Here is a 27,026-nt window from a genome sequence, read left to right as displayed (position 1 = left end):
TTATTTTAATTTTGCTCCCTTCTATGGCCCAAGCTTTTTGGAAACCTTTGCTCAAAATTTTTCCTGCCAAATCTTTTGATCTTAGTCTTATAACAATTCTTTTGGCAGGTCTTTATCCTTCGCATATGCTGAGTTGACTCTGTAGGCACCATCCAGCATACTCCTAAATTTGTCAGGGTCTTCCTCTAGATATTCAGTTATAATGTTCACCATATATCCCATTAAATCTGCCTCTTCCTTTTCAGGCACCCCTCTCAGACAAACTTGTGTTTCCATCAACTTGCAATCATGTATTGTAACTTTCTCTTGAAGTTTTAACAAGATAGAGGCATGTGTATCCACTTTTCCCTCTACCTCTTTAACTTTATTTTTTATCTCATCCTTGAAACCCTCTATATCTTTTCTAAGATCTCCAACTTCTTTTTTGAATTCTTTTTTCATTGCCATTTGCATTTTGTCCATAGCGTTTAACATTTTCGATTCCAGAGAGTCAAATTGGGATTGCATCTTGTCAAATGAGTAAGCCCTTGCATGAGTTACTCTCCCTTCTGACATATAAAAAGTCACCAAACCTTAAAAAATTCGCCAATTAAAATTCAACACCCAGTCCAATAGCTTAGAACATACTTTTTCAAATGAGACTAATTTCGTTTTCCTCCTATCTTCCTAAGCAGAGATATTGATTTTTAACAAATTTGACAGTTTTTCTCCCTTTTAAAATGGCAATCCTTGTTTCTCTATGGTAAAGTTCAGTTCTAGAGAGGTCTTTCCTGATCTTGGTCTTAATTCCTTCCTGGTTCAAATGTCAAATGTCACAGCTTCTGTAATCCTTACAGACTTTATATTATTGGCCAGCCCCTTTTACTTCCTGGTGCAGTTTGCTCCGATCTCGTGTCTAGTATCGCAGTCTTTGAGATTCGTGAAGAAACCACAGCCACAAGTATTCAAAACAATTTGTCCTTTTCTCAAATATCTTTCGAGGCTATTAATTTAACAACATCCAGTTTTACCAGGCTGAATTTTCTTTCAGTTATGCCTTAGTTCAGTTCAGTCTGTTTAAATTCCAACAGTTTGTAGGAGTGAATACACAACAAGGAGCGATCTTCTTTACACGTCACCAACCGCAGACCACAGTCCGTCACAACAACTCCCTCTTTTATTTTCAGATTCTGCTACAGCCTTTTTACTTTCAAAGTTTCAGAGTTCAGATTTAACAAGGTACCATATTTTTCGTTCCATAAGGCGCTCCGGACCATAGGACGCACCTTCCTCCTGGGGGGCGATCTGCTGCCTCCGTCTCTGATCCCGCCGCTTCCCCCGCGCCTGCCTGCCTGGCTCCAGCTCTGCTTCCAGCAAGCGCTGGGATCGCTCCACGCTGCCCCCACCGCAAACCCAGCGCTTCGCAAGCGCCGGCTGCGGAGGGGGCGGCGTGCTTCCTCCGTGCCTGTCTGCCTGGCTCCAGCTCTGACGCTTACAGCAAGCGCCAGGATCGCTCCCTCTGCCCTCCGATCCCGGCGCTTGCTTTAAGCGTCAGAGCTGGAGCCAGGCAGACAGGCACGGAGGAAGCACACCGCCCCCTCCGCAGCCGGCGCTCGCGAAGCGCTGGGTTTGCGGTGGGGGCAGCGTGGAGCGATCCCAGCGCTTGCTGGAAGCAGAGCTGGAGCCAGGCAAGCAGGCGCGGGGGAAGCGGCGGGATCGGAGGCGGAGGCAGCGGATCACCCCCCCCCCCCCCCCGGAGGAAGGTACGCCCTGTCGTCCCTTCGCTCCATAAGACACACACACTCCCCCCACACACTTTTTTTTGGGGGGAAAGTGCATCTTATGGTCCAAAAAATACGGTAATTATCTTTATTCAGTTATGCTTCAACTTCATCTGTTTATAATCCACACAGTGTTTAAATAATGTCCAAGGTCTCTTGGAGTAGAGATAAGAATAGATTAAAGTACCTTAACCAGATGTTCTTTCTTCTGACACTTCGGCTTAGTTATCTTGCAATTAAAATCAGTCCGTCTTTAAGTGTTTGGATTCCGACAGGCTTAAGTCAAATTAATGACTTAAATTCCACTGCAGACGATGGCTGACGATTCCTCTATTCGCTGGATCTCAAGATCTGAAGAAGGCAGCTCCCTGCCTCCTCCTAGATCGAAATCAACAGCTAAAGGAATTAAAACGTCGTCTTGGGTTAACCTTTGACTAAGGTTAATGGGCATAGTCCCCCCCAGAGAGGTCTTTAATACCCTGAACAGTGAAAAATAAATCCCCCTTGCTAGGGAGCTGCAGCCTGTCTCAATGAAAGATTACATATTTTTGTCAGGAGATCCACAAGTTCAACTTTGAGTTCTTTCAGAACTCTTGGATGTATGCCATCCGGACCTGGTGACTTATTAGTTTTTAATTCATCCATCAGTTGTAGGACCTCCTCTCTTGTCACCTCAATCTGGCTCAGGTCTTTCAACACCCCTTCCAATAGAAGTGGTTCCGGAGCAGGCAAACACTTCTCATCTTCCACAGTGAAGACGGAGGCAAAAAATGCATTCAGTTTCTCAGCCATTTCCCTATCCTCCTTCAGTAATCCTTTGACCCCTTGGTCATCCACTGCCTCCCTGGCTGGTTTCCTGCTTCTAATATATTTGAAGAAATTTTTATTGTTGGTCTTTATGTTTTTTGCAATATGTTCCTCATAGTCCCCTTTTCCTGCTTCATCACAGTCTTGCATTTGATTTGCCATTGCCTGTGTTCCCTTTTATTAATTTCACTTGGACTAGCTTTCCACCGCTTAAAGGAGTCCTTCTTACGTTTTACAGCTTCCATTACTTAGTTTGTTAACCATGCAAGCGTTCTCTTATACCTGTTTGTACCTTTCCTAACTTGTGGTATATATTTTATCTGAGCTTCTAGGATTGTATTTTTAAATAGCCTCCAAGCTTCTCCAAGGGTTTTGACTGTATTTACCTTTCCTTTCCGTTTCCTCTTCATGTGCCTCTGCATCTCAGAGAATTTACCTGGGGTCATTTTGCAACCACAGGATTGGAAGCAGGACCAGGAAAAGGCAGATTTTATACTTACAGCTACGACTTCATTTCCATGGTTGTGAGCCTCCTGAGTGGGGGTGGGGGTTTGGCAGGAATTCCAGTGGCCAGCCTATCACTGGCATCTGGGAAGACTTGGGGGATGGAGCCAAGAAACAAGAAGTGAGATTTTCCTCCTGGTCTGCTCCCCCAATCCTTTTTAGGCCAGGCTGCATGGTTGGTTCCAGCAATCCCTCCTCCTCTCCCTCAGTTGTGTGTAGTTTTGCACAGTCTTTGCTTGGTTGTGTCTAATTCTTCTCACAGCCTTAGGTCAGTTTCAGCTAAAGGAGAAAACAGTGGAAAACAATAGTATGAAAATTATACCAGAATTTTACTATCACGTATAATAAATACAAGTAGGTTTTCACCTTTAGCTGGTACCCAATACCATGGAGCTCTTTGTATTTTTCCTAAGGTCAGTTTCAGGCATTGGACTGGATCCATTTGTGGGAGAGTCTGTACCTGCATGCCTGCCTCCCCTAGGTGGTGACCACCTTAAGGGAACTCAGGGTAGACCCTCCAGTGAGATGCCCAGATTGGGAACTGTTGCCCAGCTCTACTTCCCAGGAGTCAACAGAACCATGCAGAGGTTTGCACCCATGTGGGTCCACTGACTTGCCATTCTAGGTTTACCCCCAGCTAGAGGAATGGAGATGCGGTTTCATTGGTTGATAGCTGGGTTGGGTGATGCCTGGATCCATGGCCTATGTCATGCCGGAGCTCCTGCTGTAATCAGTAAATCAGTAGCCTGTTTGGCCATATTGGTCTCTGTGTACATCTGTCCCTGTACCTCCCCTTTTCTTCTTACTGACTTCTTCCCCTGCCCTTAGGACCACAAATGAATAACCAGAGCAGCTGAGACAACCTGGCATTCTAAGCTACATAAGGCGTAGGACCCTCCTCTTTTACCTAGCATTTAAGGGTTCCATTTTTCTCCAGGTCTGTCCCTCCACCCCTGTGAGTCTTGAAGCTGTGCTCTGGAAAACCTTTCTCTGTCTTTCTTCATTCTCAACCCGCACCTGGCCATCAGTTCACTTATCTCTTTCTACTTGATATCTCAGACTTCCCAAAGGCTCATTTTACCCCCTTTTGCCCTTTCTCATTTCACTCCTGTTTCATTATCGATGGAGGCCCAGATAGCAGCCACTGCCAAGTCAGCATTCTTCCATCTGAAGCGGGCAAGGCAGTTAGCCCCTTTTCTTGAGTGCCGGGACCTCGCAACAGTGATCCACGCAACGGTCACCTCAAGACTAGACTACTGTAATGCCCTCTACTTGGGGCTACCTCTGTGCCGGACTCGGAGACTGCAGCTAGTGCAGAACGCGGCGGCCAGGCTGTTGTTGGGACTCCCAAAACGGGAACATATACAGCCGGGGCTACGTGAACTGCACTGGCTGCCGATCATATACCGGGTCCAGTACAAAGTGTTGGTCATTACCTTTAAAGCCTTATATGGCCGAGGACCTGCCTACCTGAGGGACCGTCTTTCCCCATATGAACCCCAGAGAGCACTGAGGTCAGTTGGGAAAAATCTAATGACCATCCCTGGGCCGAAGGAGATTAAATACCAGAATACTAGGGCACGGGCATTCTCAATCGCGGCCCCTACCCTATGGAACCGACTCCCCGAAGAGGTGCGGGCCCTGCGGAACCTTGATCAGTTCCGCAGGGCCTGCAAGACCGCCCTTTTTAAGCTTGCACACTTGGACTGCTAAGAAGATCGGTAATTAAGGATCCGCCAATGCGGTTTGAAGACCTATACCGCTGAATAACTGTACTCATTGGATTGGTTTTAATGTTGTTAAGTTTAGTGTTTAATGTTTTATATTGTTAAATTTAAAGGCTTTTAACTACTGTATGTTTTTATAAAATGTTGTTAGCCGCCCTGAGCCTGCCGAGGTGGGGAGGGCGGGATATAAATAAAAAATATTATTATTATTATTATTATTATTATTATTATTATTATTATTATTATTATTATTATTATTATTATTATTATTATGCCTGATTCTCCTGTCTATCTGTTTAGCCTGACCCCTTTTACAAAATACTACCTCACACATGGACTTGTGTATACCCAGATTTAGCATCTCAGGGTTGAAGGAGTGTGTATGTGAAGGTAATGGGTGGGAACATTACTGACAAATATGTTTTTGTTATATTACTATAAAGTTGCCAATATTGATTTTGGGGTATGACTTGTTTATTAGTTTGTTCTGTTTTTGATAAAGTGTATGTGTAATTTTAATACTTCAACAATTAATTTTATGAACTTGTTGAAGTATTAACATTCATATTTTGTCTTCATCATCTTAGTGCTTCTTTAAATTTTCTGGTACATTCATAGGCATTTCAGAGTGGATAAAAACTGTACAAGTTGAAACAGAACATTTCTAGAGGCAAAATTTCAATGTAGCAAATTAGAGCATCAGTCATGCATCTCTTTGTAAAAATCATAGCTGTCATTTGGATTTCCTTACCCATTAACCTGATTTTGACCTCAGGTAAATGGGACTGAAATTAGGTTAAATGGCAAGTATCATTTAAAATAAAATGATTAAACATATAGATGATTAAGGTTTACTGGAAAAATAAGCATTCATTCCACAATAATGTCCTGCCCTACCAACTTTTTCAAATTCTTCAAAGTGACCACAAGCTTGAATGTAGGATTGATCTGGTAATCATTATATTTTAGAAAGTCCTTTACCAAAGGCATGCTAATCAACATGGTTGTGTCATGATAGCATTGCAGAAAGTCCAGTTTCAATTCGTGAAACTGAGTGGAGTTGAAGGGTTAAATCCCATTTCTTTGTTGCCTTGATTAACATTACATGGTGAACAAGCAGGACCACAGAGGCTCAGCTGCAGAAATGCATTACAGCTGTGTGCATTTATGCATAATACATGTCACAGTCCACTGGAGATCTGTGATCTTCAGGAAGAAAGCATTGGGGACCATTGGGGTCATTATTTGGACCAGTGTTATTTAACTTATTCATAAATGGTATGAAGCCAGGGTTATCAGTGATGCAACCAGGTTTGCAAATGACACACAAGAAGACTGTGAGGATCTCCAAAAGATGCTCTCTAAATTAGGTGACTGGGCAACAAAATGTCAAATGAAGTTCAGATTAAGTAACTGTAAAGGTTTATGTACATCAGTGCAAAAAGAACTTCTGCTTCACACATAATCTGATGGGATTTGAATTGATTAGGAGTCTCCAAGAAAGAGATCTTGGGTTTGAGGTGGTTATAAAATATGAGACTGTAATGGCAGTGAAAAGGTAATTAGACATTAAAATTCTGATTTGAAAAGAGAGTTGGACAAATTCATGAAGGATATGTCCATCAGGGAACCTTCATATTAAGGCAGTAAACCTTTCAAATGCACTGCAGGGAGGCACAGCTCCTTTTTTGAGGAGGAACGTACAGGAATGCAGTTCCAGCAGGCTTGATGTCAGGGGGTGGGACCTAATATGCAAATGAGTTCCAGGTGGACTTTTTTCTACAAAAAAAAGCCCTGCAAGGAAGTAACATTGGCTTGCACCTTGTGGACCCATTGATCCAGCGAGGCTGTCTTCCCAGGCCTCAGCCTAAATAGGCTGAAAGATGATTGACCCCATTTACACTGTAGGCAGGTGCTGGAATTCCTGAGGCTGTGCTGTGCTCTGGTCAGGATGCTGCATGAAAGCACCACCATGAGATCACTGGTCTACCTCAACAGTTGGGTTGTGTGCAGCCAGTCTGGCTCTTCGCCCCCTCTGTGCCACCTGAGCCCAGGGCTTCTGCTGCTGCTTTTGCCGAGTGAGAGAGTATCCTGGGAAGCTACAAGCCCAGGTTTGAGTTGGCGATTGTCTCAGGAGCTTGTGGTGAGATTTCTCTTGCAGGCTCTGACAGGGCGACCTCTGGTGCTAGTGGATCATTGTCAGTTCAACACATTTGCAGTGCTGCTGGGCTCTCCCTGGTGCTTCTTGCCCTCCTCAGCCACTGACCTTGGCTCATCAGGTTCCTCCCATGAACACTCTGAGTCACTGAGCTGATAGGAGGAGTTCATGACAGGGTGCCAGAAGCCAATAAGTTCTCTGCCATGCGATGCAAAACACAACCCCCCCCCCCCGAAAAAAAGCACCTCAAACTCTAGTGAGTGCAACTATTTTCAGAAGCCAGTCTTTCTCAAAGTACTAGAGCTCCAGCATTAAATTATTAATCTCATGAACTGCAAAATGAGGTAGCTTGTAAAGACAGATTCTTGGGTTACACGTAAAGTTGTTTACAATAAAACCAAAAGATTATTACAGTTTTTATTTATCTTCAGGCAGCGGAAAATTATGTCCTCATTCAATGTAACACAGCTAAATATTTTCCAGGTTACTTAACCAAACTTCTGCAAAATCACACTGTGTATGCCTGCGATGGTGATCATTTGAGTCTGCAGTGTCCTCGACATTCAACAATAAGTATCCAGTCAGCATATTATGGGCAAGCTTACCAAATGTGTAATGCACAGCAGCCTGAAGCCATGATGAAAGCACCTTTAAACTGTGTTGCATCTACTACCTTGCAGGTATTACATATTGCAATTTTTTTTTGAAACTTCAAGTAGTTCAATAGCTCATATTTATTAAAATCCAAAGTAAAGGCAAGATTGACTCATGTTCACAGCTGTGTGCAATTGAGCACATTACAATAGGCAAGATTGTTCGGGTTTGCAGCTGAATGGGTTTTTACTTTTCAGGGCCTTGTAATTTTATACCCTGTTATCAGCATTGCTCAAAGGTAGAATCCTATGTCCTTGCAAAATATACAGCGCTAATATATACTATTATTTATTTATTTATTTCTCAGATTTATATCCCGCCCTCCCCGCCGAAGCAGGCTCAGGGCAGCTCACAACAGTCAAACTAAAACAATAAAACAGTAAATAAACAATAAAAGTTTTAACAATTAATTAATACCAATTAGATAATTTTAAAACAGTTTAAAATGATTTAAAACAATTTTAGTGCTAGTGTTGATTTCATTAAGTTCAGCGATGTTGGGCATCTACTTATACTATAATTCAGCTAAAAGCAAGTCGAAATAGGACTGTTTTACAGGCCCTGCGAAACTGAGCAAGGTCCCTCAAGGCCCTTCTTCTGGAAGTTTGTTCCACCAGTGGAGGACTGCAATTGAGAAGCCTTCAGTCTCCCCTCCCTCGGCCCTGGGATTGACAATAAGTTCTGCGTTCCAGATCTGAGGAACATGTGGGAAGAGACGGTCCCTAAGGTAGACAGGTCCTCGGCCATGTAGGGCTTTAAAGGTGATAACTGTCACCTTGTAGCGAATCCGGAATACTATTGGTAGCCAGTGCAGTTCCCACAGCCTTGGCTGTATGTGCTCCCATATAGAGAGACCCAATAACAGTCTGGCTGCCGCATTCTGCACCAACTGCAGTTTCCGGATACAAGACAAGGGCAACCCCATGTAGAGGGCATTGCAGTAGTCTAGTCTCGAGGTGACCATTGCATGGATCACAGTTGCCAGGTCGCTGTGCTCAAGGAAGGGGCCAACTATAGTATCCATGAAAGAGGGAGGATTTTGCAATGGCTGCTATCAGGGCCTCCATTGCCAATGTGGGCTCCAGCAGCACCCCCAAGCTTCTGATTTTGGGTGCCGATATCAGTGGCGCCCCATCAAAAGCTGGTAGAGGGATTTCCCTTCCCAGACCGTCATGATTCAGGCAAAGGACCTCTGTCTTCGTCGGATTCAGCTTCAGATGACTCAGCCTAAACCATGGCTTGCAACGCCAAGACTAAATTTTCTGGGAAAGAGGCTGGCCGGCCATCCATCAGTAGATAGAGCTGGGTGTCCTCAGCGTACTGATGGCAACCCAGCCCATATCTCCGGACAATCTGGGCAAGGGGGTGCATATAAATATTAAACAAGAGCACTGCCCCCTGAGGCACCCCACAATTAAGCGGATGACTCTGGGACGATTGTCCCCCGATCACCATTCTTTGTCCCCGACAGAAGAGAAAAGAGGAGAGCCATTGCAGGCCAACCCCTGAATCCTTGCATTGGCAAGGCGGTGGACCAGCAACTGATGGTTGACCGTGTTGAACGCCGCCGACAGGTCTAACAACATCAGCACTGCCAAACCGCCTCGATCCAGATGCTGCTAAATTATGCTAAATAAAATAACACTATGAATTAGCACTATATATTTTGCAGGGATATAGGATTCCTCATATCATAAATATGTCTGCTTTTAAAAATTTTATATTTTATTGTGGTGTATAATATTTTAAACAATACGCATTTAAAGTATATACTTTTAAAATACCTATTTTGCTAATTATGCTTTTGAGCAATGACACAAAGAGATTCCCAAGGTAGATTGAGTGGTGGGGTGCCTCTGATTAGATCAGCTATTAACCTCATAGAAGCAAGATATAATCCAGATTGAAAGTCTGGCCATGCACTTAATGATATATGAAATGTCCAGTTCCTGTTCTATCCTAACAGAATGGAACAGAACAATCTTAAACGATGGGAGTGCTTGTTAAAATCCATTCCACACCCACCAGCAAAAACGTTCATTTGTCTCTGCCAATCTGCTACTTTTGATGGAGTTTCATGTAATGGATTTGTGACGGAACCGGCCCGATTCTGCCTTCAGACCCGGTCCCGTCAACTCCCTATTGAGTCACCAACTCCTGGAGGGAGCTATTTCTCCTTTGGCCACTTGGGCTCGCTGCCACCACCTGCTCAGTCTAGGGGTTCAGATTGAGAGGAACAGGACTCCCAATCCCCCTCTCCAGCTATGAGGCCAGGCCTCAAGGTCCTCTGCCACCCTGTACTTGGGTATCACAGAGACCACAGCGCTTCTTCGGGGAACCCCTGGAGGATTGGCACCTTATCCAACTGCATGCCTTCCCCGGGGCCCCCTTCATAAAGCAGCGTGGTCTAAGCGGTCGGGATCTATGTGGTACAGAGTTTGACTGCCAGCATTCAACACAGGAAAAAAATGTTTAATAAGAAGAGAAAGAAAATAAAAAAAACAAAAACAGTGACATGTAAAAGTTTAGCACAGCACCTGAATAGCAACCAGAGGACAAATAAAGGTGGATTTAAACGCATCTGCTCATCCCTGGTGTAAACTGGCCCTACTGCTTAGGCGGGGAGGGCGGGATACAAATAAAATTTTACTTTACCTTACCTTACCTTGTGAATGACTGCCTTGGGGCCACCCCCACAGGCAGGAGCCCAGGCTACCAACCTCTCTCCTTTAGCGCCAGCTGCGGACTGCCTTTTCCTGCCTAACTCAAATAAAAAGAACAAAAGAACTTCCTGCCCCTCTAGGAGGCTTTCCCCCTAGAGGCGCTGGTTTAACTCTGGAAGGGAGGAGGGGTTGGAGGGAGGCTAGGCCAAAGCCTACTTTAGTAGTTTAATGATCCCTCCCAATGAAGCACCAACATTGACTAAGATGGCGTTTCTCCACAGGACTCTTCAGTGGTGCTCCACAGTAGTTTAACCCAAGTTGTTAACACACAACCAAAAAAGAGATTAACAAAATAGGTTAATGTAGAAGAAATACTGTGAACTAATAATTACCAAACATTATAATATACAATATTCAATAAATATTTATAATCAGTGTCTCTTGTGTTAATGTTTTATTTCCAAAATCTATGAAAAGTCTGCAGAGTTCATATCCTACTCTTATTCACATAGTTCCAAAGTCTTGTATCCATTTAATAAGCCCAGAGGGCTTTGAAAAATTTAAAGTGCCAGTAGCAGTCTTTGTAAGGTTAAAGTGCCTCCAGTTTCTTAATAGGAAAAAAGTGTTTGTGCTTAATGGGGAAAAGTGCTTGAAATATTTAATTCAGGATAGTTGATTGGACCCCTTCTCAACACCAATAAACTATCCTGGGTAGAAGGGGGTCCAAACTACTATCCTGGATTAAATATTTCAAGCACAAACACTTTTTTTCATTCAGAAACTGGAGGTACTTGAACCTTGCGAGGACTGCTACTGGCACTAACAAGTTGTTAACACAGCATCTCTAGTTCAGCCACACTGTTAAAAAAAAAGGTGTTTGGGCAGCCATATTGTTTTCAAAAAAGGTAAACATAGTCCCCTGTGCAAGCTAGGATTATTGAGGGCTGCCAACCAGGGCTGCATATTAGGCCATACCCCCTGGTGTCAAACCAGACGGAACTGCGTTCCTGTGCGTTCCTGCTTAAAAAAACAAAAAACAAAAAAAACAAACCCCCCCCCCCAAAAAAACAAAACCTGCCCTGCTGCCAATAATATGCATACTGAATAGCAAAGAATTTATTATAACAAAGCTGGTAGAAAAGCTACATATTCTTTGGTCCATATCCCCAACTGTCTGTTTTGACAGCCCTCCTGTAGTGTAGACATTTAAAGCTGTAATATGAACACAGTAGTAGGCATTGTACTCCTGTTATATTAAGATCCCATCTCAAAAGGTATGGAAATTTGATCTTCATCGTGGTGTCTGTGCAGTCCCACACGAGTTTTCCATCTGGAATTGAATCCAACCTCAGAGAATTCAAAGCTAGCCTAAGCGTTAATTTTGGCGCGCATTCCCTCTTGATCTGGGGAGCAGGCATCCACTGCGCATGCCTGGACCGAGGGGAAGGCGCTCCACCTACCCAGTTTTTTTCTAACCGCCGCTCGGAAAAGACCTATGGTACCTGGTTGCGTCTCCTCATTGTCATCTGGCCTTCTCAACTTCGTCTACCTTCTTCAACTCAGTGATTTCTACTCTTCGACTGGTATCGTTAAAAAAAAAAAGACTATCTTTTTTAACTATCACTCTTCCCTCTCCCCCCCCCCCACCCGGGCGTATGGAAGGGACGAACTCCAAAACGACTTTTAAAAAGTGTACTCGCTGTGGGACCAAAATTCCCTCGACAGACAGACACTCTGTGCTTATTTTGCTTGGGGGAGACCCACAGAACCGATACCTGTGTTCACCGTAGCCAGTTCGGGAAGCAGGCCAGAAAAAATTGTGCTGTTAGACTCAAGAGCCATCTCTTAGAGTCTTCGCTACGGCCTGTAACGTCCCATGCTTCTGGGTCCCACAATTCGCCACCTTCCCTAACTCTGCAAAGGGATGTGGTTCGACAGGCAGCTTCCGTGGCATCGGCTCCCAGCAAGCATAAGTCCGGAAAACACACCAAAAAATCAGACGACTTCAAGAAGAAACACCACTTGGAATCTTCGTCAAAACAATACTTGGAGTTGACACCTTCGAAATCTACATCGAAGACAGATCATCACTCGGACTTGAGACCCTCCAACCATACCATGGCATCGACCTCGCATTCAGCGGTATCAACCTTGGTTTCGATATCGATGGCACCGACTGTTCCCGCAGAACTCTCGACCCCCACCGACGTTATACCGACGAGGTCATCTGCATCCATGAATCATTACCGGGAGACATAATCGCTACCGAGTCTTTGGATCCATCATCTCTCTCAAACTCAGGGTTGGCTTACTCCTCTTTGAAGGTTCACCTGGCCGCTATTTCAGCCCTTCATCCACATATTGGAGGACGCACTTTTTTTTTCTCATCCCACTACAAGAGCCTTCCTAAAGGGCATTCTACATCTTCAACCTCCAATTCGGCAACTGCAACCTACACGGAGTTTATCTCTTGTTCTGAGCCAACTGATGAAACCCCCTTTTGAACCAATGGCATCCATTCCACTGCATCTCTTGTCCTGGAGGACAGCATTGCTGGTAGCACTCACATCTGGCGGGAGAGTCAGCAATGTCTGTGCCTTTTGGTCGGACTCCCCTTATACTGTCTTCCACCATGACAGAGTGGTTCTACACCCTGACCCTGCATTTCTACCAGAAGTCGTCTCACCTTACCATCTGGGAAAGTCGACCACCCTGCCCTGATTTGTTCAAAAACCTAGTGACGTGGGGCAACAGACCCTACACAATCTTGACGTATGCAGGGCCCTTGCTTTCTATATTGAAAGGACACGTCCCTTCCGTAAGAATTCTAGACTTTTTGTGGCTTATGGAATGCATAAGCAGGGGCACAAAATCTCAACTCAGAGGTTTTCAAGGTGGGTTGTAGCTGCCATTACTTTATGCTACCAGTTGGCTAAACAATCCATACCTCAACACTTATGAGCTCATTCCACTCAAGCCATCTCCACGTCATCAGCCTTCATCCATGTCATCTCCACGTCATCTGTGGTGCCGCAGTCTGGTCATCTCCATCTACGTTTGCCAAGCACTATGCCCTAGACGTTTGTGCTTGGTGTGACGTATCCTTTGGGCAGGCTGTACTCTGCTCCATTTTTGACTGACACCCCAGCTGCATGCCTCATGAGTACAATATTTCTTATTACATTTACGCATGTTTAACATGTATTCTTCTATTACAGCACCAGCACCCACCTCCGTGCACTTAAGCTTACCAGTCACCCATGTGTGGTACTGGACAGAGACCACGATGAAGATAAACAGGTTGCTTACCTGTAACTGATGATCTTCACGTGGTCATCTGTGCAGTCACACACGCCCGCCCAGCCTTCCCCGCTGCTGGTTTATTCTCCTCTCTGCTAACAAATTTTTATATACAGCGGCTAGAAGAAACTGGGTGGGTGGAGCACCTCCCCCTCACTCCAGGCATGCGCAGTGAATGCCTGCTCCCCAGATTGAGGGGGAGTGCGTGCCAAAATTAATGCTTAGGCTAGCTTTGACTTCTTTGAGGTTGGGTTCGATTCCAGACAGAAAACCCATGTGTGGGACTGCACAGATGACCACTCGAAGATCATCAGTTACAGGTAAGCAACCTATTTTTCTTCAGCCTGGACATACCAGTATTATTTAAATTTATCTTTCCTCTGAACTCTCTTGTCCAAAGATTATGATAACAGTAATAATTTCCTAGGTTTGAAAGAATATTTAAGAAATTCCCAGCATAAGAACAGACTATAAAATCTATAATATAGTGCAGGGGTAGCTCTCCAGATGTTTTTTGCCTACAACTCCCATCAGCCCCAGCCAGCATGGCCAATGGTTGGGGCTGATGGGAGTTATAGGCAAAAAACATCTGGAGAGCTACCGTTGGCCACCCCTGATACAGTGGGTTCAATGCAAGGAAGAAGAAAGGTGGTAGCTCTTTATTAGGTACAGCATAGTATAGGGCTGCACCGAAAGACTGAAGAACTGGGCCCATGGGGCCAACTATATACAACTCAGGGTTCCTGCGCAAGCACGTTATTGGATCATTCAAACCAGCAGAGGGCCATGATTGGAGCAGAGATTTGGATCCTATGCCTCTCTTCTTTTTGTTCATATCAGTTGCAACAAATTAATTACAAAATTTTTTGTTCTTCAACAAATGTTGATTTTTTGTCAGTATATAAGTTTCTTGTAAACAAATAATATCAGCTTCCAATTTTGCTAGGTATTTAAAAACTTTCCTTCTCTTCACCAGAGAATTTCCATTCACATTAGTGGAAAGTATTGATGCCATTATGAGTCCTTCTTATTACTATCTTTTTTATCTTTTTTAATCCGTAGTCGCATTTGGTACTTCTTCGCCTCACTTGAGTCTTCTTCCTCGGAGCTTTCTTCTTGCCCACCATCCTTCCTCCTTCTCTCTTCTTTCTTCCCAAATTTCTCCAGGAAGTTTTCAGCATTGAAGATTGAGTGAATTTTGTGTCTTTTGCCTTCAAACGTGAACAGTAAACCTTCTGACATCAGCCATCTATAAGGTACTTTCTCCCTCAAGAAGTTTGTCAGAGTATGGTAATCTCTCCTCTTCTGTCTGACAGCCCACGATACCTCTTTCAAAATTCTCACGGTATTCTCTGCTATTACCACTGGTTTATCTCTTGTCTGTTTCAAGATGTTATCTCTAGTTACTCTTCTTGTAAGTTTCATGTGATTTCGCTGGGTAATTGGTTCCATTTAGTAAAACTTGATGGTACACGTTTAAGTTGGTCAATCTCTTCTTCCATTTTTCCCAAAGGCACATGCAAAATTTCCGCAAAAGTCTCGTTTACCATTTTCTGTAGGTCTTCAGACTTATCTCCGGAACATTTTGCAATCTCAACATATAGGCTGCCCTGTCTGTTTCTAGCTGAAAAAATCTGCTGTCATACAGCTTTTGATTATTTTCCAAATGTTCAACCTTTTGAGTGTTACTCGCCACTTAATCATCTAAGGCTTTCAATGCCTTGTTAGTTTCTGCTGTTTGATTTCTATTTTCTTGGTGTTCTAGCTTAACTTCAGCCATTTGTTCTCCTATATTGTCTACCTTGTCAGTCAGTCGTGAAATGGCTGTTAATAGAGTATTTTGCATTTCTTTTATGTCTTCTTGCATATTTGCAGTTGTGAATTTAGTTGAGCCAGTATGAGGGAGGCTGGGTGATGGGGTTATACCCCTATTTCCTCTGTTATCTCATCTTTTGGGGGCCTCTTAAAACCCTGTTGCCATTTCTATTGTCAAGTTACTCACAGTATATATTCCCTCTCAGACTTGAAGAAAGAAATTTTGAAGAAATTGAAAAAAATTAAGTGTTTACATTCCCCATCAAATGTTTACAACTCACCAACCTGTTTTGGAACACTATGTTCCAGCTTTTGTCAACTAACTCAGGACCAAGCAAGAGAGGTCAATATTTTGAATAGATATAAAATTGTTTGGGAACAAAGCCTTCCCCTTAAGTCAACAATCTAGCACACCCAAATAACAATACTTAAGACTATAAACAAAGACTATAAACAATATCAGTTTACCATAACAATAAATCAAAGATACCAAAAGTAAACCTCAATAAAAAGGGAAATGAGAATACACTCACACCAGCAGAGTTATAGCACACTTTTAAACTAATCCAGTCCAGTCCTCCAGGAAGAAGTCAAAAAAGTAGTCAAAAAAGCAGTTCAAATACTCCAAATATTCCCAAGTCAATATTGTAAATTTTAATCCAAACCAAAATGTCCCATTTATATATCCTCTTCCCACAGGTCTTTGTAATCTTTACAATCCAAAGGAAACACACAAACTAAGCCGCAAAAGTACAGTCACCAAGATTTTAAAAAATTACAAAATAAAAACTTAATTGTAATCCAGCAATTTAATTAAAGCCATCCACATCTCTGTGATCCATCTGTAATCCATAGGCAAGGGTAAAAATAAAAAATTAATCCAATATAGGGTTATATAGGGTTATAGATCCTGTCAATAATCTTATAATCCACCAAGAAAAAATAGAATCATTATCTTTTTTGACTTTATAAGCTTCATCATTGTTCTTTCTAAAATCAGCAACGTAGCTCCTTTTTGTAATCCAATATTCAAACCAGACTGTTTAAAATCCATAAAGTAGGTCACAGATAATAACAATCAAAATTTCTTTAGCTGTAAATTCTTAGTCGATTCTTTAGCTGTAATGTTTTAATAATATGCCTTGTACATTGGGCAGTTTTTCAAAAACTCAGTTCACTGCCTGCCTCTAAGTAATTAATATTGAAAATCCATGTGGATCAGTCTTTACTGGGACTTAAATTCTATTAGAAGTTAAAAGCCTTGCCCTCTCACAGTCTGTTTGAAGCCCTGCAGCAGGAAGATGGTTAAGACACGCCCCACCCCCGTCACCCCTTATGAATTCGCTGCGATCCCGCTCTAACCTTCATGCTTCCAAACTTTGCTCTTCCAAGCACTCAAAGTAAAAAAGAGAACTTACAGTCACCATATAGGTTTTCCAGTTTGCTTCGATCATGCAGAATTTAATTCAGAAGAAAGAGAAGTGCCAGTGTTCAACCCGAATGCCATTTAAAAATTGCGATCGGGGCAACAGGGCTCCGCAGTGTTCGCGGGTTCGGGAACCAACCAGCAGTATCTCAACAAACAAGCCGCTCACCTGCCAGGGCCCTTCCTGGATCTTGGATTCAGGCTCCCCGGCAAGGGGAGCCCCCCAGTTGTCCAATTTAAGACCAACCAGCGGGAGCAAATCCATGGTCGGTCTTAATGATGGGTCGCCAAGACCAGAAGTCCTCCACCAGCGTTTTGTACATTGCCTCCTCAAGCATGGCGGGTGAGATGAGGCCCTCTGCCAACCACAAAGTGGCCATGCCGCAGATGCTGAGCAGGAGAGACTTCTGCTGGTTCTCATCTGTAATCTTATGGTATTGGATGAAGTAGTTCAGCCGCTTCTCCCAGGTATCCCAAGTGTCTGGGTGAGCTGAGTCGAATTCCGGGATGTACCTGTGCAGTCAGGGAGCGGCAGCCATGGTAGGACCAGGTGGTGGTGTCCTTTGTGCGGTGGCGCTGGAGCTTGGTGCGCTGGGCGGTGCCGATTGTTCCTGGACTTCGCTCATCCGAATCCCATCCTCATCGCCACTATAATATAGTGGGTTCAATGCAAGGATGAAGCGAGGTGGTAGTGATTATAGCTCTTTATTAAGTGCAGCATAGTATAGGGCTGCACTGAAAGACTGAAGAACTGGGCCCACAGGGCCAACTATATGCAACACAGGATTCCCGCGCAAGCATGTTATTGGATCATTCAAACCAGCAGGGGCCCATGATTGGATCAGGGCAGCAGGGATTTGGATCCTACTGTCCATTGTTCCCAAGTCCCCAAGCTCAATCCTTATGGTACCAATGAGCCAGGCAGGAACTCCCATCATAGTCTTCACTTAGGTCCTCATATAGAACAAAATCCTTAAGCAGAAAAAAATGATAGTACAGCGGAATGCCTGATACTAAGGAAACTCTCCTTTATAGAATTCCTTATAATAATTAATAGTTAATTATGACGATTTATATCTGGTTTTCCTGTTTAGCCCAGTGTTTGAGTGTGGTGATGTGCTTAAAGTGTCTCCCTAGAACTTGGCAGACCTGGTTCAAATGCTTGCTGTGTTTAGAAGCTCACTGTCTCTGAACAGGGTGGTTGCAAGAATAAAATGGAGGAGAGATCCACCCTCAGCTCACCAGAGGAAGGGCAATGTAAAAATGTGATATATAGATTTATCTGCTTGCAGTCTTAAAGACAGGGAGGTCTGAAGACAAACCTGTTCTTCTATAGCTTTTGTTATGAAATAATTTGAACTTTATTTTTAGAAGGCAAAGTGCCTTTAAAAAGTCTTAGAGGTAAAAGGTCAGGAGGCTTCAAATGTCACCACTGGAATTTATTATTCAGACTGGACTGAGATCACATAAATATATTAGATGCACTGTAGTTCCATGACCTGAAATCCTGATTATAGATAGGTAAAATGGTATTTCCCTGATCCATGTTTTTAGGGAGTTTCTGGTTATTTTCAAAAGAAAAAAAAATGGCAGAAGCTCTGATAACACAATCCAGTTTAAAATGTTAGATCTAAGGCAATTTCATTTAATTTGTATCCTACCACTCATATCAGCAAAGTAGGTTGCCAGGCCCTCCCCCTCCGGCCACCAGCAAGGAATGGGGATAAAGGTTGCCAGATCCAGGTTGGGAAACACCTGGAGATTTGGGGATGGAGCTTACAGAGGACTGGACCTCAAAGTTTAGCCTCCAAAGCATCCATTTTCTCCATAATTGATTTCTGTAGTCTGGAGAGGAACCATAATTCTGGAATCCCCAGGTCCTATCTGGAGGCTGCCATCTGTAAAGCAAAGATGGAAGCTTTTCTGCAACCTATGGAACCTTCCTCTACTTTAATTCTTCTAGCTCAAGGGAGGCTTCAGACTTTGCTGAATTACTCAGGATGACTTTTGCATTTTATTATTTCCTCTGGGATGAATTTAGGCTTGCCAGCTCCCAGGTCCCGGTGGGGGAAGCCCCGCCCCAATAGCCATGATGTGCTGTTAAATCTTGACAGGCTGAAAAGAACATTGCAAACTGTTCGTCTTTTGGACTGTGTGTGTGTGCCTTTAAATCCCAGCTGGAAAAAAGCTTCATGGGTGGGGTGAGCAAGCAGAGCCACGTGGCTCTTCCCAGTGAGTGTGTGAAAGGTGTGAAAAAGGAAGAGAAGCCAGTACAGTTCCTCTGTTTGTTTTGCATTGGTTTCAGAAGTTGTGTGTATAGTAAAATTGGCTTAACTGGAACCTGGTTAGGGAATGGAGGAAAACTCCATCTCTAGGCTGCTCTCCTTTTGTTTTCTTGTTAGTCTGAAGAAGTTGGTTGAAATACAGCAGATAGTTACATTCAGCAACTTCTGTAAATAAATTGCCCCAGTTAAGATCACAAAAGTGTGTGCTTGCAAATTTTATTTGGGCTGCTTTGTGAGTGTGTGTGAGTGTTCATTTTCATTTAGTGGAATTGCAGCTGCTGGGGGATGAGGAAGACTATATTCAGGGTAACTGCACTGCTGTATTTTTATTTATTTATTTTAGGGAATGGGAAAGTCTCCTGGCTCCACCCCCAAAATCCCCAGATATTTGCTGAGTTGGACCTGGCAACCCTAGATGAATTAAACAACAACAAAAAACTCAGGGTTTGTTCAGCATTCAAATAATGTCTTAAAATAAAGCATTCTTAATTTCCTGTTGTTCAGCCAATGATTTAGAACTCCTTCACAGATACGTGATCTTTACCAAGAGTACAATCACACAGTGGTGATTGGTGAGTGTTAATATCATAACAATGACAACGATGTTAGTTAGGTGAGAAAGACACTTGTAGGATTGTACCTATATTTGATTAACTTTTACTGGGTCTTCACAAGAGTGTGGGATTCTGTTAATGACGGACAGTGCGTGTTAGCAGAGCGGCGTGCTATTAGGCTAATAAAAATGGCACCGCAAATAAGAAGAGTCTTCACACTAGTTCTACTAAAACTATCAGTGTATTTACAAATATTTACAGATAAGTGCAGTATAATTACGATCCAGAGCTCCAAAGTGCTACGCCAGATAATCATCAATACAGAGAGAGAAAGTAACCTTGCTAGTTAGCACTTTTATAGCTCAGCCCACCAATCAGCAAATATGCTGACTCACTGTGACTACAGGCAATTACCGGGCATTGCATCAGCCAGTCCTGTGATCAGAGTCACATGACCTCATCACTTTGACAGTAGATGACAGTAGATGAGCTAAGATGCAGTAACTTCTAAGCTACACAGTTACTGACAGTCACCAGTAATGGTCTTTTGCCTTTGAGTATATATGCATATGAAGGAGATGTTAAGAATTTTTATAATTTGTATTTTATAAGAAGGGCCTTGCTGGATCAAAACTAATAGTCCATCTAGTCCAGCACACTGAGTCACATAGCAGGCAGCCAGTTGCCCTAGAGGGTCTTGCAGCATTGGTATTTAGAGGTTTGTTGCCTTTGTATTTGGAAGTTCCTTTAGCTCCCCATAGCTAATAGCCATGAATGGATCTATCCTCCATGAATTTGTCTTATCTGTTTAAAGCTATTTACACTCATAAGTAACCTATGTCACAGCTGGTTTTCCGTGACCTGAAATCAATTGCAGATGTTGTGTTAGTCTATCACAGGGGTGCTCAAACTTGCTTAATGCAAGAGCTACATACAATAAATTTCAGATGTTTGAGAGCTGCAAGATATGAACATCAGATGTTTGAGAAAGGAAGGAAGGAAATAGACAGGGGAGGTAGAGGTAGAAAGAAAGCAACTTTAACTTTAAATGCATTCTCCAAGCTGCTGGCTGGCTTGGCTTAGGGAACTGATTTAAAGAGACAAATGCCTTCTGAAAGCCAGCTCACGGGGTGGTGGGGGCTTTGAGAGAAAGACAATATCCGTGAAAGAGCCACACTGTTATGTATACTGATTATGTATGTATACTGTTATGTATACTGATTTTTGTTGGAATATTTGCAACATTTTACTCCCTGAAGTCATTTGCCATCAAAACACATTTGTTTGTTTATCATAATTGTTTGTTAGCTTTAGAACCAATGAGCTATCCTGTACATAGTTGCCTCTAGAAAAAAAAGTTTGTTCTGTGCATAATGAAGTAACCTTTAGCCTGGCTGTTGGTCAATTCATAGTTTGGTGATGGTACCTGATATTTTGCACTAGACATTTAGGGATTTCTTTCTGCTCCCTTTGTTCTAAGATCAAGTGTGAGTATGTGTGATGCTAGAATCCACCTTGGAGATAACAGTAACTGGAAAGATGTAGCTAGATAGACTGTATATTGATTTATATATCATGTAACCCTTCCTAATGTTATTAGTAAGCTTTATTTTAGCTAATTTACATGTGTGTGCTGTGTGGTTCCCTTTTACTCTGCTGAAATATCCAACAGTTTTACTCAAAAGGAAGGTGGCCCTGAATATGTCAACCCCCCTTAAAAAAAAGGCTATACACTAGGTAAAAATATTTTACTGGACATGACAGTAACACATATATTCATATTAAGACAACTCTCTCTCTCTCTCTTTGATGGTATAACTGGAAAAAACTGGTCTTGCATTGGAATAAATAATGTCCTTCTGTAGTAATCATGGCTATGGTTCTGACAGTTATATTTCCCATTAAAACATTCTAGATGTGTTCTATTCTTCGGTACCTTTGCAATATATAATTATAAAGTACAGCACTGACATTTGGAACCATTGCTACTGCAAATGCAGTGAATTCACAGAAACTATCCTTATTGCCTTCCCTTTACCTGCCCTCTTAGAACCCACCAAAAGCTGGTCGCTGAGGATTAGCAGCACTTCAAATTGCCATGTGATACATAGAGAAGTCTTCAGCTAGGAGGGAAATCAGCTCAGACTCACTCTTGCATAGCTCTGCAAGGAAAAAATTCTATTTACACAAGAATGAGAAAGCCCCTTCTCTCTCTCTTGTGCTGCAGTCCCCTATGATACATAGCTTGATGAGAGTCCTGCTCTCCTCAGCATTCACCTTTCAGAGAGTGCAGAGGATCTTGCAACAAGCAGTAGGAGGTAAAAATCCCTGTTATGAGCTGACTTTGTTTAAGGAAGCTTGAATCTTTAGATAAAAATATGGAGCAGAAGTCCATCAGTGGCTATTAGCCACAGTGTGTATATATATGTATATATATTAATTTTTTTGGCCACTGTGTGACACAGAGTGTTGGTCTGGATGGGCCATTGGCCTGATCCAACATGGCTTCTCTTATGTTCTTATCCTTTGCACTAAATCAAATGATATGCAGTGATTACATTCACAGTTCCAGATGGGCAGCCATATCGGTCTGAAGCAATAGAACAAAGTTGGGTTCCAGTAGCACCTTAAAGACCAACAAAGTTTTTTATTCAGAATGTAAGCTTTCGGGTGCATGCAAACTTCATCAGGCAGGAAAGCTTACATTCTGAATAAAACTTCGTTGGTCTTAAAGCTGCTACTGGACTCCAACTTTGTTACACTCAGAGTTGCAGTTATAAAAATACAAAATGAAGATTAAAATGACCAAATATGGAAAGTATAAACAAATGTTTACTGTAATAATAATAAACACAATTTAAGGTCAGAGATTAATTCAGCATTTGATCTTGTATGAATTCTCAGTTTTGTTGGTAAATCCCCATAGTAATACAATGATCAACATTAAATGCAGTATTAGGGTTTGTAGAATCTTTCGGGATCAAGTGCCGTGTTCTGCTGGAGAAAGTTTTCCTTCCAGACGTTTCGTTCTCAGCTGCGGAGAACATCCTCAGTGGCGTTGCAGCCTGAGCAGGCGCTCAGACCTTCTTGGCTGCTGTGCATTGAGTGGGGCCAGGGCTGCTGGAGAGCTGCTATTTCTAGGCTGGAGGGGGTGTGATGAAAGGGCAATTGGTTTGTGGATGTGCCCATTGTTTGGTGGGGCTTCCTGGAGGGTAGTGATAAGGAAACTGGCTGTTGAATGTGACCATTGTTCCGTGTTAATTGCTGGGAGGGTTGGAAGGGGTTTGAATATAAGGAAGATGGTTGTTGACTGTGCTGATTGTTCTGTGGAATCTGCTGGTTGTTCTGAGACTTTCTGCAATTTATAGTCTATAGGGTGTTTTGCAGAGCTGGGTACCAAGATTGGTGGATGAAAATGCCTTCTTCCTTTCTGTTAAAATTGTGCTGGTGTTTGTAAATCTCAATAGCTTCTCTGTTCAGGCAGGTATGATAATATGAGACCGTAGAAAGGACTTCAGTTCTTTCAAAGTGGATGACGTGGTCTCCTACTTGAAGTGCATGTTTAGCTACAGCTGATTTTTCTGGCTGAAACAAGCGACAATGTCTCTTGTGTTCGGTGAGACGGGTGTTGATACTGCGTTGGGTAGTGCCAATGTAGACTGCACCACAGGAGCAGGGTATTTTGTAGACTCCAGGGGTTGAAAGTGGATCTCTCATATCTTTGGCCGAGCGCAGCATGTGGCGGATCTGTTGTGTGGCACTTACCAACGCAGTATCAACACCCGTCTCACCGAACACAAGAGACATTGTCGCTTGTTTCAGCCAGAAAAATCAGCTGTAGCTGAACATGCACTTCAAGAAGGAGACCACGTCATCCACTTTGAAAGAACTGAAGTCCTTTCTACGGTCTCATATTATCATACCTGCCTGAACAGAGAAGCTATTGAGATTTACAAACACCAGCACAATTTTAACAGAAAGGAAGAAGGCATTTTCATCCACCAATCTTGGTACCCAGCTCTGCAAAACACCCTACAGACTATAAATTGCAGAAAGTCTCAGAACAACCAGCAAATTCCACAGAACAATCAGCACAGTCAACAACCATCTTCCTTATCTTCAAACCCCTTCCAACCCTCCCAGCAATTAACACGGAACAATGGTCACATTCAACAGCCAGTTTCCTTATTACTACCCTTCCAGGAAGCCCCACCAAACAATGGGCACATCCACAAACCAATTGCCCTTTCATCACACCCCCTCCAGCCTAGAAATAGCAGCTCTCCAGCAGCCCTGGCCCCACTCAATGCACAGCAGCCAAGAAGGTCTGAGCGCCTGCTCCGGCTGCAACGCCACTGAGGATGTTCTCCGCAGGTGAGAACGAAACATCTGGAAGGAAAACTTTCTCCAGTAGAACACGGCACTTAATCCTGAAAGATTCTACAAACCCTAATGATGTTACCAGCCGTGAAAACCTGAAATCTTTGATTAAATGCAGTGTTCAACATTTTAAAAAAAAGAATTTCCATGCATTCACACACATGTGTATACATGCACATACACACACAAAGATTTTCCATGCAGTTTGTTGATGGTGTCAGATGATTTTCAGGTTTTATTGGTGAATACTGTCATCTTCTCATCCAAGATGATATTGCTTCTTTTTTTAAAAGAAATATCCGGTGGCCAGCATTTTTAGACAGAGACTCTAGACTTTTAATAGGCATAGGGGTTGTCTGGTGTTTGTAGCATCATTAAACTCTTCATTGGCTTTGCTAAAGAGTGTAAATGATGTCTAAAAGTAGCTTAGTATAATGCTGTAGTGTTTATACAGTATATTACTGAGGTATGGAATTGGGTTTTGTAAACATGACTTGTATGAGCTGCATTGTAGCTAATTGCTGAAAAGAAATTTTTGGGCCAGGTGAAAGTCCAGCTGTTTTTTTTCTTTACAATCATGGATCCCACCTGTCCCTTGTGTTCTTACTGACTTGGCATCAGGACTAAATTTGGCCTGATGAATCTTTGGGGTTTAGGTAGGTTTAAAGCAATTCTGTATCTCAGCTTTTAAAAATAGTGCAGACTACAAACCTAAGAACTATCTTTAGAATAAATATCCTGAGAGTAAACCACTGAATAAAATGAGACTCACTTATGAGTTGACCTGCTTAGAATTGCTCTCATAATATTTTACAAATATGTTAACACTGCACTCAAGTGAAAGATATATGTCTAACTTTGTCTCAGAAGAAAACAACTCCCTCTCCCCCCACATCAGCTGTCTCAGATCTTACAGTAAAATGAATTGCTGGAAACAATTTCTGATGATTTCATTCTACCTACTCTCACTGGAACAGAAATTGAGATCTGCATAACCCAAGCAAAATATTATTTTACAGAAAGAACAAAGAATCTTAAATGTGACCTTCCAATGGAGTAAAAGAGAAATTAAATCACTTCTAATTTGTGAATATTCTGATTGTTCTTAATTATTAGTATATTAGTGGTTCTAATATTTTACATAGGCAATTTAATACTAAAACATATCTCTCTTGTACAACATAATGTAAAATATGAACACATTTTCAGAGACAACAATTCTGCCTTGCATGATAAGAAGCTAAACTATCTGAGCATAATAGGAATTCATTATCATTTTATTGAGTTGGTGATTTCCCATTGTTCTGCTCTTGGAGTTTTTAAAGTTATATGACAAATATCAAACAGAAGATCAGGGTTGCCAGCTTCCAGATGGTAGCTGGAAATCTCCTGGTATTACAGTTGATCTCCAGGCAACAGAGATGAGTTCACCTGGATAAAATGCCTCCACCCCAAAGTCTTCTGGTATATGCCAAACTAGAGCTGGCAACTTTATAATAATAGTAATTTTCTCAATCCATTTTCAACAATTATTCAACAGCATCAGTTTTTATCTACTTTTACTGATATGTAGACAAATTTTAATCTCCTTTCAACTATTCTAATTTCTTTTCAGAAGCAAGGTCACCTTTGGATTTAATAAATTTTTAGTGATAATAGTAACAACGTCCAGTCTAGTCATTCCACTGAAATACCTTTCAGTGTATCAGTGATAACTATACTTTTTATTCACTGGTGATGTGAGCAAGATTAAAGTTGATAATCCATTAAGAATCACTATTGTAATATTAGGAGCCATGCTGACAGATAAGTTTGTCAAAATACTGGTTTATGTAAGTAAACAAAATACTGGTTTCTCCAGCCACCACTGGCCTAGGTTGCTGATTCCCTTCACCTTTGATAATGTTAACCTCCCCCTTAGAGGTTTGGGGGTTCATTCCTCTTCTCTTCTTGATGTATCCTGAACATATTGGGTGTATCCTTAACTACTTTCCTGTTTATGTGAATGAGTGGAGACATTGGATTAGTCTGAATCTGAGGCTCTGTCAGCCATACTTTGGAGGAAAGGCAGAATAAAAATGTGACAGAGGCCGTTTTCCCACTAGCGTTTGCTCCGGCGTAGCGCCCCATTTACCTCCGGATCTTCTCTTGGATTTCGCACATGTTGCTCCGGCGCTGCGCTTTGCTCCGGCGCTTCAGGGATTTTACGCCGGAGTATGTTTTTCAGCAAGTTGCCGGAGTTTCCGAAAACCTCCGGATCCACTCCGGATCCACTCAGCGGAGTTTCCTGTGCGAAATCCATCCACGCCGGATCGACTGCTTTGGGGGCGTCACCCTCTCCCTTTCCGTCCTCCCACCCCATCCACCCGCTTGGCCAATCATCAGCATTTCGCGGCGCTTCCCCAAAGTGCCGGCACGGCCATTTTTTTTTTTTAAACTTCACAGTTTTGCGTAATAGCGATATTTCGAAATTAACAAATAGAAAAAAAAAAAAACCCTCCTGGAATAGCCTCAATTGGCACTTCAATTGGTTTCGTTAGAATTTTTTTTTATTATTGACTTTAGTTGCGTTATTCCGCTGTTGCGTTATCTCGATAATGCGAAAACGACCATTGCTGGGGGGGGGGGGGAATGTAGTGCCGGTGCGGGCCACAGCGTCCATGTGTGTGTGTTTTAAGAAGGGAATGCCTCCCTCAGCTGTGCCACCAGGATTTCTGGACCTGCACAAAATCGCCATGTATAAAATGGGAAGTTGGAGTCCTGCATTCTTCTCCCTGGCTACATTCCGCTCGGTTAGAAAGTAGACGCGACCGAGCTCCTCACACGCGCCACAGAAGGGGAAGGAGAGAATGGAGCGGGGGGGGGAGCTCTGGCAGCAGGAATCAGTCAGGTCCCCGTTGCAAGCGCCAGCCGGGGAGGGGAAAGAGAGCGGAGGAAATTTGGGGGGGGGGATCTAGTGCTTCAGAATTTGGGGGGGGGAATCTAGTGCTAGG

The 27,026-nt window shown here is 42.7% G+C and overlaps 1 protein-coding gene across 2 annotated transcripts in view; it reads left to right on the top strand.

Moving 5' to 3' along the window:
• Positions 1-27,026, top strand: part of EVA1C (eva-1 homolog C) — a 118,149-nt gene that overhangs the window by 59,340 nt on the left and 31,783 nt on the right. For both annotated transcript variants that reach the window (XM_060234323.1, XM_060234324.1), the window contains exon 2: positions 7,440-7,636. In XM_060234323.1, coding sequence (XP_060090306.1) covers positions 7,440-7,636 — 197 coding nt within the window. The remainder of the gene's footprint in view (positions 1-7,439; positions 7,637-27,026) is intronic.

The sequence above is a fragment of the Heteronotia binoei genome, chromosome 3 (assembly GCF_032191835.1).
Source record: "Heteronotia binoei isolate CCM8104 ecotype False Entrance Well chromosome 3, APGP_CSIRO_Hbin_v1, whole genome shotgun sequence".
In the NCBI taxonomy this organism is placed as follows: domain Eukaryota; kingdom Metazoa; phylum Chordata; class Lepidosauria; order Squamata; family Gekkonidae; genus Heteronotia; species Heteronotia binoei.
The sequence above is the reverse complement of the archived record's forward strand: the minus strand, read 5'-3'. Positions and strand labels throughout refer to the sequence as shown.